The sequence below is a fragment of the Scyliorhinus canicula genome, chromosome 15 (genome assembly GCF_902713615.1).
Source record: "Scyliorhinus canicula chromosome 15, sScyCan1.1, whole genome shotgun sequence".
In the NCBI taxonomy this organism is placed as follows: domain Eukaryota; kingdom Metazoa; phylum Chordata; class Chondrichthyes; order Carcharhiniformes; family Scyliorhinidae; genus Scyliorhinus; species Scyliorhinus canicula.
The window spans coordinates 15,271,183-15,284,262 of NC_052160.1; the positions used below are offsets into that span (position 1 = coordinate 15,271,183).

The 13,080-nt window shown below is 42.4% G+C and overlaps 1 protein-coding gene across 1 annotated transcript in view; it reads right to left on the reverse strand.

The window, feature by feature from the left end:
* Nucleotides 1-4,171: 4,171 nt before the first annotated feature.
* The window catches only part of axin1 (axin 1), a 133,623-nt gene continuing 124,714 nt past the window's right edge, over nucleotides 4,172-13,080 (reverse strand). Inside the window, 3 exon segments of the mRNA XM_038819439.1 lie at nucleotides 4,172-6,768; nucleotides 9,008-9,175; nucleotides 12,074-12,181. Coding sequence (XP_038675367.1) covers nucleotides 6,642-6,768; nucleotides 9,008-9,175; nucleotides 12,074-12,181 — 403 coding nt within the window. The 3' untranslated portion in view covers nucleotides 4,172-6,641.

Here is a 13,080-nt window from a genome sequence, read left to right on the forward strand (position 1 = left end):
TTGATGAAAACTCAAGTGCATTGTCATGGGTACATGTGCCACGTCTCAAATGAGTGTTACTGCCTAGCATTCCAATTAAACTGAGAGACCTGGACACTTTGCCAGAGCACTGGAGGCATCAGCACCACATTGACAGCAGCCAACAAACACCCAAGAGCTGGCTTCAGCACTGGGGGGATGCCCCATCAACCAGAGGGCGATTGTACCTGGCCACGGTGTCTCCAATGTTCCCAACAAAGGTCTGGGGTCTAAGCGCTCCTGATGTGGCCTGGGGTGTGCGCGCGGTCCTCCAGTACAACTGGCTCAGTGGATGGCACTCTGAGATAAGGCAGGACGTAAGGGTGGGGCGAGGCCCAGGAGATACGAGGGTCCCAGGGCAGAAGCCCTAATTATAGCAAACAAAATGGATGGTGTTATTGACCGTGCAGCGGCACCCCTCACAGTGCTGGAGGCAGCCCAGGCGCTGGAAAAGGCAGCAGCTTCAGTACAGGCTGGAGTTAGCACTCCATGCTGTTGCCAATTGGCCCCAGAGTAATGTTGCCAATTAATAATGATGCTCTTTTTAATGAGTGGAATACAATCTCACCAGCGTCATCAATAATGTTGCCAAATTAACTAGATATGACAGTTATTAATGATAATATTGCTTTTCAGAGTCGCCAGGTATCAAATGATACCACAAGGTTTTACCGGATATCGATCAAAGACCAAACAACCAGTTAGTTAGTTCAAGTTCAATTATAATTTATTTACACACAAGAATGACTTTGACATGCAACATAAAACACTGCAAGCTAAATTACACCTAAGACTACAACAACCTGTACTTAACTTCAGGCACCCAGCTTTATGCAGTGGAACAAGGCCTTTGTTCGGAGCTTGCGAGACTGGGTCTGGAAAAGTGACTTCGTTTCTGCTGGGCTCATCAGTCTGGTAGCGATGGTTGGTCTTGAATTTGTCTTCTGGTCGTGATGCTACACTTGGTTTTAGGCGTAAGTCGGGGCCAAGAGAGACCGAACACACACACTGGGGTTTTGCACTCTTTTGGGCGGTCCTTAGCTTTGGACCCAATAATTCGGCAGGCTTCGATTACTACCTTTGATTTTGGCCAATAAAGGGGCGGGTGCCTTGATGGCAGGGCGTGTCCTGAGCGGTCATTGACCTTGGCTTTTTGGGCTCCCTTAGCAAAGGGAGTGGCGCCGATGAGTCTGTTTCTGTATCTGTTACCTGAGTACAGGTCTTTTGTTCTGGGAAAATGGGCCATTAGAATGCAAAGTAGCTGGGGGATTCGATCGTGGGTTGCAAATACACAGACAAGCTCTGAGTGTGTCCAAGTCCTGGGTTGGCCATAATTCCCATCGCCCTTTGCAGGTGGCCATCTGAGATGGCTACAATGTGCAGGGGGCCGGTGCACACACTGCAGACCGGCAGCCCATCAGGCTGTGGAGGTACCCAGAGAAGGACGCAAATGACAGTCCATACAGACGTCTTTGATCTTTCCAGGAGCATGTGCCACAGGAGGCTCCGTCTCAACAAGGAGACAGTGCAGCACCTGTGACCTGTACTTGCGGACTTGGCCCCCAGTGGAGGATGATACCTGCTCCCGGTGGCCGTGAAGGTCACTGCAGCCCTGAACCTTTATGCAAAAGAGTTCATTCCAGATCTCGAGCAGCGACTTCGGCGGCATTTCCCAAGCCACAGCCTACAAATGCATCCATGAAATCATGGATGCTATGTATGTCCGGGCAGCTGACTAACTATAGAGCACCAACTATTTTTTTTCCCCAATTAAGAGGCAAATAACTTAACGTGGTCAATGCACCTACTCTCGATATCTTTGGGTTGTGGGGGTGAGACCCACGCAGACACTGGGAGAATGTGCAAACTTCACACAGTGATCCGGGGCCGGGATCAAACGAGGTCCGCAGTGCCGGGAAGCAGCAGTGCTAACCACTACGCCACCATGCCACTGCCCCCCTAGCAAGCAGCTGACTATATTAAGTTTGAGCTGGAACAAGCACATCAAGATGCCCGGGCTGCAGGATTCTCCATCTGCGGGATGCCCCAAGTCTGGGGGTAATTGATGGCATGCATGCTGCCTTGGTCTCAACAGAAGGGAAGATGTTCCTCTCCCTGAATGTTCAAAGCATGGGTGACCACCACCGATGGATTATGGTACAGATACGCACGCTTACCGGGGAGTATACATGACATCTAGATCCTGAGACACTTGAGATATCCCTGGTGTCTTCAATGACCACCCCAGGATGACCGATTGGCTTTTGGGGATGAGGTTCTGGTTGATGATGCCAGTGCAGAGGCCAGAGACCCAATATAACGAGGCCTATGCTGTTGCCACCCGTGTTGTCATTTGGACTGCTAAAAATGCGGTTCCAATGCCTGGACCTCTCTGGTACCCCACCCCAAAGACGATCTCCCACTTTGTGGTGATTTGCTGAGCCTTCCACAAAATGGCACAGCAGCCAACCCCACAATCTCCGGAGCCCGTTCCTCACAGTGGGTGAGGACTTTTGATGTCCGGTTCCCCGCTGGTTGTGTGCCAACTGCTCCTGTGGGGTTGAGCCGCATGCTTGATGCATCGGGGGGGGGGGGGGGTGGGTTGATGTCAGGTGTAGGCACTGCTCCTGTAGATGGAAGTGCTGTACTGGTGGGTGCCAGGGTGTTTTGAAGCACAAGGACGGTGATACACTGTTTTCTTGGGGGGGGGGGGGGGGGGGGGGGGGGGGGGGTGGGTCCTGCGGTGTGCCAGCTGCCAAATTGTTGGGGGAGATAGGTGTGCAGGTGGTCAGCGGGGTAACAGACTGATGCAAGAAGGCTTGTTAACTGATCCTTGAGACATTAACTTACCTTTGCAGCCTGATGGAGTTTGTTGGTCTTCTTTCGACATTGGACAGCAGTCATCCTGGTCACACTGACGGCCGCTGGCACTACCACTCTGGTCACATTGACAGCCCTGTTGCAGATCTGCTTGGCAGAATAGGGTGTTTGGTCTCACCTCCATGGCATCCAGCAGCCTGGCCAGATCGGTGTCCCCGAAGTGTGGAGCAGGGCTACATGGTGCCATGGTCATGTGCTGCCTGGGAGGGAGTTCCTGGCAGGAGCCAGTTCCACCGTGAAGCTCGTGGGAGATCATTTTAGTTACTAAGTGCCGTCAAATACAAGCACCTGGGAAGTCACGCCAAATATGACACTTGGGAGAACTTTTCCCATTAAATCGCGCCCGAGACATTTACTCTCCGCCAATTCTACTGGACTATTTCTGTGCAATGTGAAACACATTTTTGCTTTCTTTATAATGAAGGGAGTTAATGACATCAATCAATCCCTTCTGTAATTTCCTCATAAACAGTACAAATATTTTTCTTCCATCAAATCATAGAATTACTACAGCATAGGAGGCCATTTGGCCCATTGAGTCTGCACCGAGCCTCTAAAAAGAGCAGCATACCTAGGCCCACTTCTCCACACCATCCCCATAACCCTACCTAAAATGCACATCTTTCGACATAAGGGCCAATTTAGCATGGTCAATCCATCTAACCTGCACATCTTTGGACTGTGGTAGGAAACGAGAGCACCCGGAGGAAACCCACGCAGACACGGGGAGTGCAAACTCCACAGAAGACAGTCACCCACGGTCGGAATCAAACCTGGGTCCCATGTTGTGAGACAGCAGTGCTAATCACTGGGCCGCCCCTGTAACAGGATAATGTAACAGGATAGCATGGTAGCACAGTGGTTAGCAAAGTTGCTTCACAGCACCAAGGTCCCAGGTTAGATTCCCGGCTTGGGTCATTGTCTGTGCGGAGTCTGCACGTTCTCTCCATGCCTGCGTGGGTTTCCTCCGTAATTCAAAGTTGTGCAGGTTAGGTGGATTGGCCTTGCTAAATTACCTTTAGTTTCCAAAGGGTTCGGTGGGATTACTGGGTTACGAGGTTAGGGTGGAGGTGTGGGCTTGGGTAGGGTGCTCTTTAAGGGCTGGTGGAGACTCAATGGGCTGAATGGCCTCCTTCTGCACTGTGACTCTATGATAGCAAAAACATATAGAAATGTTTCATCTGCAATGGAAAATGCATAATAGTTAATTTCCATCAGCAGAATGATTAAGAACATTATCTGCACCAATACAGAAAATACAGCATACTCAGAATTCACATTATTTTTTTCTTTATTGTCCAAGTACCTTTTAAAAGATAATTGTACAAGTCAGCACACTGAAAGATGACTGAAACCAGGTAACTAAATCTTTTGACGTGCTGCTACTTGAAGACATCATCTTTAGAAAATGTACATATTTACAATGGAAACCCTTAGAAAAAAGGGAAATGCAAAACCCGTGAATGCAGGGCCACATAAAAATCCTGCTGGACACCAAATGCAGGAGGAGAAACCATACTGCAGATCCCTGGATGAGGAGAGCTAGTCCTCAGTCATGGGGGTCACATAGCGTCGGACAGGTAACAGCATTGAATATAAAAGGCACTCTGTGATGTACTTTTATTTACACAATACCTTTCAGAAACACATGTTTTAGGCTGCTCCTTGGACAGTCGGATTTTGGGAAAATTTGTATCTAATTATCCTTTCTGTGTAACAGATTGAAGAACCATCATTAGTTTTAAACACAGCTTCTACACATTTAGACAGCCAAACGGCAGTAAATAAAACTGTGGGAGGAACAATGCCATCAGAACAGAGTTTGGATGGGTGGCGATGGGGCAGCAACATAACAGTTTGATTGTTTGCATTAATAAATTGGCAGAGTGATGAAAGCCCAATTTGCAGTGTGAAGTTTTAACACCCGAATCAAAGCCCTTTTGACATCAGGGACACCTGTTATAAATGAACCAGCATACAATGAAATCTGACAGATGAAAACATAATTTTTCTCTGGCAATTTCCAGTCTCAATAGCCTGATTAAAATCAAAACAGTATCTTTTACCGTATAGGCCTTTTCACCCCCATGAGAAAGTTTGTCGCGGGAAGTGAATTTACTTATGCACCATGAATTTGAAACTGAGTACCAATAACAGTGGCAGATTGATTTGTGAAAAAAAATGCTCAAATAGAAAATGTAATAAAATATGTGATTACTGAGCATTTAAACTGAGTAGTTTGGCCAGCAGGGAATTTGTTATTGTTATCAAGAGCAGTTAAAATTTGGCAGAGGGCAGTTCAGTCTTACAGAATACACATCATTTTAAAGATATTGCCAGTTCAAAGATGCTCTTGTCACGGTTACTTATGATTTATTAAGCTAGTTGTAAGACTTGGGTACTCCAAGAATAAAATGAATGGAGGGCAAATGTAATGGGAATGGCTTTTTGGTCTCCTTGTTAGACCTGCACCAAATTTTGAAAAATATTCAAATTTACAATTGCTCCAAAACTATTCTGGGGCCATTAAACTGAGGTCAACTTGCAGGAAAATAGATAAGTATTGGTGTCCAATACAAATCAATGTTAACACTGCATGCACCAGTATTTTAGTTTGGCAATGGCAACAGAAGAGCCACATATCAGTTACATTGTAAGCTGTACACTCAGTGAATGATGTTTCCAAAATAAAATCTCAAGTGTTGCTGGCTGCCATGTTATGATATCAGATTCAAGCTGGACATAAAGCTTTGGAATCAAGTATAAAATATTGTAAACAATTTGAGTCTAATCAGATTTGACGATGCTGACTGACAAAACTGTTACACAAGCTTTAGGAGTAGGTAGGGCTAGCAAACTGCTTCAACAGTTGCAGCACAGTATGTACTGTTATAAAATGGCAATCTGACTCATCCAAGTTTTCAATGGTTTGGGATTCATCAGCTTCGGTTTTCAAACTGGAGCTGTGTGCCGTGCAGAACATGCAGGAACTGGAAAGCAGCATCAGTATTATAAGTGCTAGGTACCAACAAAACATTGGTAGGGGTTGGGGAATTGAAACCAGTCAATCACTCCTCAACAGACATTCCTATAATTTTGGGTCTTCCGAAACCGTGCAACTTTTCACATGAAAAGGCCTATACAGCAGTATTTGCAAGGATGGCCTATGTAAACTTTCTTGATGGACATTTTGTCCTGATAAGACAACGGAATCACTGATAATTATCCATTCTACAAGTGGAAAAACAATCAATGGTTTGAAATAGGGACCAAATAGCTATTATTACAGATGGCTGTACACATTTGGTGAGCTCAAGTACCTGTATGTATGTTTAAAATAACATAAGAGCACTGTTACATTAAAAATGCTATTTTCCTCAGGTTACATTATATCAAAAATATGCAGCTTTAGTAAACAGTTTCATATTACAATTTCTAATACAATTTTACAATGCTACATTACACTTAGTGTTTGAAATATACTGATAAAGAGAAGATAATGCTGCAAACATTCCCATCAAAGGGCTGCAATGGCAGACCTTGGTGTTTGAAAGCACCATTTTTTTCTGCTGTAACGAGCAGTTGTAAAATATCCCTGTGGAGAGTTGGAAGCCTTAATATGTCAGCATGATGCATTTTCCACAGTTAACTACCATGACCCCCAGTAATGTAGTCCAAAGTACTCCAAGCAGCTGAAACTTCTCTTGTACCATTACATACTCCTCTTCATGGCCGTCTTGCATTTAGTCAATTTTTTCAACTTTTCCAATAATTTTCTCCGCAAAAATTGGCAGAATTGCTTCCTCATCACGCACCTCTTCAAATACCACCCCACAGTCAAACTCATCACTTACTTTCTTGAAATAATACCTGCAAAACAAAAACAAAAAGGTAAGTTTTTGCGGTATATCAGCAAATGTCGTTACTCGTTCTATGCTGGTAATTTTAAAATCAAAATCCTTTACAAACAGTTAAGAAAAGACAGCACTTGAAAAATAATCACTGGGCTCAATAACGATTCGCAACTATTTCATATTTTCTTCCTTTAATTCAAGTGTTTCAGTTCCGTGCATTATTTCCAGACAGAAACAGATAAGACAACATGCCTTTGCGACTACCCAATATTGAGGCGGATCGGAAGCCCATTCTCTGGAAATTATGGACACTGTAAACCTTTTATTTTTCTCATCCGGTTTGTTAAAATTCTTGAACAGACTAACTTCCCAGTTTCTAAAGTCGTAGTAAGACCCCGCTCATACAAAATGGCTGACTACAGGCATGATGGGATAAATGGTCACCGTTGCAGACTTTTGAGATTACCTATTTAAAAGGAATTTGCAGAGCTAAGTCCAAATGAGAATAAATTTAATGGTACAGAATGCAACACCTTAACCACAGAATTTTCAAAGCTCATGTTGACCCAAGTGGAATGTGGCACCTTAAAACCAAAGGTCTGAGTACTGAAAAACAATAGCGAATCAATGCGATTAGAACTGGGTAATTTGGCCTGTTGTTGTGGAACATGACCTCTTCCATGGAATACGCATGCAGAGGAGGCATAAATATGCAGCCCGGAGGTCATTTCTCCAGTTGCGACTTAAGACCAGCCTTGTAGATCCAACGCCCCGAGTGAAAATGCTCCTCTGGTGAAGAAAGGAGCTGGCCAGTTCTAACGGGGTAATATCTACTTGCATCCAAAGTTGAATGTCTTGGGACAATTATGATCATTAAAGATTAAGAATTGCATACATGGTGTATTAAGTTTATGTAATAAAATAGTGTTGACTCACATGTTATAATGTAGAGCGTTTGTTTGATACATAAGAGGGTAAACACTAACAAATTAAGTCAAATTTACTCAGCCAACCAACTGAAGCCAAGCCTCACTGATTCACATACCATTTCATAGCTGATTAGTGAGATGTAGCCATGTACACTATGACTTATCTTAGTGAAACCTTTGAATGCTGAAGTGAATTAAGTCGCTGAAGTGAATAAAGTCAGCTCCATTTTCACGATTCTATCTCACGCATAACAAACTTTTATAGTTCTTTTAATGTTACAAAATATTAATATTGCCACAAGAACACTAAGGTTTAAACGTTCAAATCTGCAGGAATTAATTATTGGAGTATAGATGTTACTGGCCATTTTGTTAATCCAGCAGTACCCAATTATCTCATACTGTAATAACATTACTAAATCAGGAGTATACAAACTTTGGCTTCTGTAGCCACTTTGGCCATAGCATAGAAATTTCAGCATGTGGGAAATATAAAGATAAATTGAACAGAGCTGCTGTGACATTAAAAGCTGAAGATGACTGGGACCCCCCCCGAGCTGCACGTGACCTTTTATGTTTGGGCAGGCCAGCATTAAATTTTCTCTTAACTGAAAACACCTAGAACATATGGATTATAACCATTATATGGATCTGAAAGGATGTTTAAAACACCCAAGCTCTTGTAGGTGCAGGGTTGGATTTTATGCAGCCTGTCACGGAGCAAACCACAGTGTCCAGGCCTATTTAATTTTGGCAGGAAAACCTCCCCCAGTTAAATCATATGGCATACAGGACTGACGCGATCTTCCCAGCTAGCACCAGCAGTAATTGACAACCCATTATTCCCATGCCTATCACAATTTAGTGGTGGTTCAGGTCAAGGATTAATTGGAGCAACCTTCAGATGGAATCCCTCGCTCTCAGGCACCCAGTGCTTAAGTGAGGAACCTAGGATCAGGCAGAGGTTGGGCGTTGAAAGCCACCCCCCTGCCCTTGCCTCCGATCCCTTTCACCATCCTTGACCTCTGACCTGTGCCCCTCACCCCACTTTCATTCATCTGAGACCTGGGGTCCCTAGGTTGGGTGCAATGCATCACCAGCCACTGCTCTTGCAATGACAAAAGAGTCAGCCTCTGATTGGCTAGCAACTCTCAGTAGGCAGGACTACTGCCACCATAAATCTCAATAGGGTGGAAGGCCTGCTTGTGGTCAAGTAAGTTGCTGAAAAGCTTTAGATTCCACTGGCTCCTTCCCCACAACCCCAGACTTTTTAACCACATAATTTTTATTACTTATCTTTACTGTAGCATAGATTTGGGCACATACCTGTAATTCCCTTTCTTAGTCAACAGCTCCTTGAACTGTCCCAATGTGACAACACGCCCTTTAACAGATGTTCTGTATGGAATTGGCTCCCCACAGAAATAGTAGGCCACCACAATGTTATCACCAGGCTGAGAAACACCATTTGCTGACTTCTTCTGAGGTTTATGCCTATAGTGGAAACATATCATAATGAGCTTTTTTTTTTTTACTTCATCATATAACTAAATATGGCAAAATAACTGCAGAAAAATAGGACTGAATTGAGGAAATGAAATCATATTTTTACTGTTTTTACTAAACAAACAAAAGAAATGTATAAATAAAATTAAGTCACAATAATATGGCTGGAATTTTGTAGTCTCAGTGGAGAAACTGGTTTCCCTGCAGCTGATGCAGTGAGCCATTCAAATTCCATGGACTTCGGGAGGACCAGAGCCCTATCGGTGGGAGGGACTGTAAAATTCCACCCAATGACTGACACACAAACAATGATAACAAAAATCACTGACTGCATCAAAATGTCTGTTTTCTACCACCTCTCAAATTCAGTTTCTTTTGGATTCAAGCACGAAGCAACAACGTTGATAAAGACAGCATCATGCACTTTGAGTATTTTAACTCAATCATGTCATACATTCTTACATTTTGTTTCAAATTTGAATGGCTGCAAAATGATTTTGGGCTGTAAAATAACTGGTGTGCGAATACCAGAGTGTATTTTCACAGTTAAACCAGTGTTTGCTGTCAATCAGTAAACGATGTTAAGACAACATACTTAAAGGTGGCATTTTGAATTTCTCAACAAGTAATGAAAAGACAGAGGTATTACTACAATATTTAAATAATAATTTTTTTTTTCCAAAGCTGGTTAATCCCCACTAAAAACATACCTCACTGGAACAGGCAGGAACGGGTTAGGTGGATTGGCCATGCTAAATTGCCCGTAGTGTCCTAATAAACGTAAGGTTAAGGGGGGGGGGGGGGGGGGGGGGGGGGGTTGTTGGGTTACGGGTATAGGGTGGATACGTGGGTTTGAGTAGGGTGATCATGGCTCGGCTCAACATTGAGGGCCGAAGGGACTGTTCTGTACTGTTCTATGTCTATGTCTAGGCACAAGGAACCAAATGGTCTCCTTCAGTACTGTAAGATTCTATGATTTAATTAGGTCCTCAAACATTAATCCTCACATGAATTGCCAAATTAAGGATCCTAACCTTACTTTAGAAAACTTAATCATAGAATCTTTCTGAAATGCACTGTCTTGCGTCATATACCCTTCCATTCAATGTTGTCGAATGCCCTCTTCCATCATGACTCATTCAACAGCCAAGCTGCACTTGGCTGCTCCACTACTCCCTAAATACAACAACTTGGCATTTAGAAAGTATATGCTGTTCCAATGGAGCTACACCAATCAAATGCACTGTACACCCGTGAAAGTGTTTTTAATATAAATTTAGTGTACCCAATTATTTTTTTCCAATTAAGGGGCAATTAAGCGTGGCCAATCCACCTAACCTGCACATCTTTGAGTTGTAGGGGTGAAACCCACGCAGACGCGGGGCGAATGTGCGAACTCCACACAGCGACCCGGGGCCGGGATTGAACCGCAGGCAGCAGTGCTAACCACTGAGCCACCTTGCCGCCCACGACCTGTGAAAGTGTTATCAAAGTTATGGGTGACTAGTTCATGATAGCTATTAAATCTTTATTGCTGACATTTCAGTTCCACTTGTTCTGAAGAGGATCCATCATCTCCAAATGGCAGCTAAACCTTATTGAACTCAATAGCAACCTGCGGCATAAAAGCATAAAAATAAGAGGAAAAAATTGTATTTCTCCTAGCAGCAAGGGCCCTGTGAGGAAGAAAAATAAGTTTATTTTGCCTTACTGTGTATCCCTTGTGAACTGGATGTACAGCCGTTTTAAACTGGGTACAGAAATCCACTCCATCCACTGGATTGGAAAATGGATTTGACGCAGAAAACCTCAATGGAGATGAAAGTGGATTACTAAATACCTACATAAACCTCTTCAATTATACAAGACTTTTGTGAACATGCAAAAAAAATATTTCTAACATAAAATTGAAGCTTCTGCTATTAGATCGGAGTGATTAATCAAGAAACTGGTTGCATTAAGATAACTGTGTGGAGCGCAAGGGCTTAAAATGACTACTTCAAATCATTTTTAATTTGACATGTTGATTAAAAAAAAGTCCAGATCACAAGGAAACTCTTGGACAACAATCATATAACTTTACAAACTACTGACATTAAGGTATTGTGTATTCGTTTGCTACTGCCAGTAAACAACTTGTGTAATAGTTGTACATTATAGTTAAAACTACACATCTTAAAATTATATTAACAGCCCAGATACTCTGCCAGAAAATGAAAATATTAAGTTGCAGTGGCAGATAAAGCAAGACTGTTTGTAGTTTGTTCTGTACTTTTAAAATATATGAAAATTTGTTTTTGCGAGAGATGGAATCGCCAGGATAAGATATATTACACATACTTACCTTCTTTGATCCTATTTAGTTGCTCTCAAGCAATTATATAAATGCTGCTAAATGTAGTTCAAACTAAAACTCCTGCTTTTTCATTAATCATAATCACTAAACTTAATATGCAAGTGCCTTCCCACTGCCTCAGCAAACTTCGTTTACTGTAAGATGTGGTACTAGTCCATTTCAATAAGATGGGGATACAGGGAAAGCCGGTTGCGTAAACTGAACTGCACTAAGGAATACCACACCTAAAGTATAATTCTCATTCAATTCCCTTATAAGCAGCTGGAAGGAAGATTGAGGGATAAATGCCCCTGATCGTATTTTACAGCAATAAATCCAATGTCAGTCCAATGCACATGAAGTTAGTACAAAATATTTATGTTAAAAATATATTGCATTAACATCAAGAACAAAAATTTATTGTGTTAATATGAAAAATATATTTATATTTAATGAACTAAAATTCAGTGCATTTAAAACCTAAGGCCTATGTACATACTAATATCTAAACCTAGGATGACAGAGAATGCATCAACAGCAGCGGGACGTACTCTGACTCAGAGAGATCCATGTCGGAGACGGCTGGTACCACATTCAGCACTGGAATACATGCAGGCCTGAGAGAAGTGCGACCCCGTTGGATAACCTCTTGCACATACCTGCAGTGTCATGGAGAATAATCCTAGGAATTAGAATGTTCTACTCCAGCTACCTGTTTGCTATCTCCTCACTCAAAATCAGCCATGACGACAATCATGGTGCATACATTACCCATCTGCGACTTTACTCAGAGGTAGTGCTCCTGTTTCATTTTAACTGATGGATTAGGCTACGTATAAATTTCAAAATTTCTACTTAAATCATCAAACTGGGGACTTGGAGGTGCAAGAAACAGCAAGGGCCAATTCATTAATCATTTCCATGGATTGTTAACCTTCATACATAATCTCGTAGATCAATGAAAAGACTCCACACTTCCACAGACCAATCAAATTGGAACTTTGTTAGAAATGTAATAAAATAATAGAATAGGGGCTGATTTAGCACAGTGGGCTAAATAGCTGGCTTTTAAAGCAGACCAAGGCAGGCCAGCTGCGCGGGTTCAATTCCCGTACCAGCCTCCCCGAACAGGCGCCGGAATGTGGCGACTAGGGGTTTTTCACAGTAACTTCATTTGAAGCCTACTTGTGACAATAAGCAATTTTCATTTCAGAATCTGTTAAAATATTATATTTAATGAACACAGTGACTAATATTTAAAATTAAACATCTTATTTTGGTCATTGAGTTTGGTCCAGATGTAGGATTAATTTACAAAAAATATATTCTGAACTGAAATTTCTAAATTCAGCCAGAACCAACTTCAATCTTCACCTGGCCAAAATGACAGAAATTATGTAAATTTAATGATCTAAAAATGAACACTAACAATTAGAATCAAAATAGCTTTGAATAGTTTGCTTTTTAAAAAAATCACTTTGGCAAATCAAAAGGTTGTGCCAGTGATGTGTTACCACATGGCAAGCTTCAAATTTCAGTGATACCATCAAGGAGAATG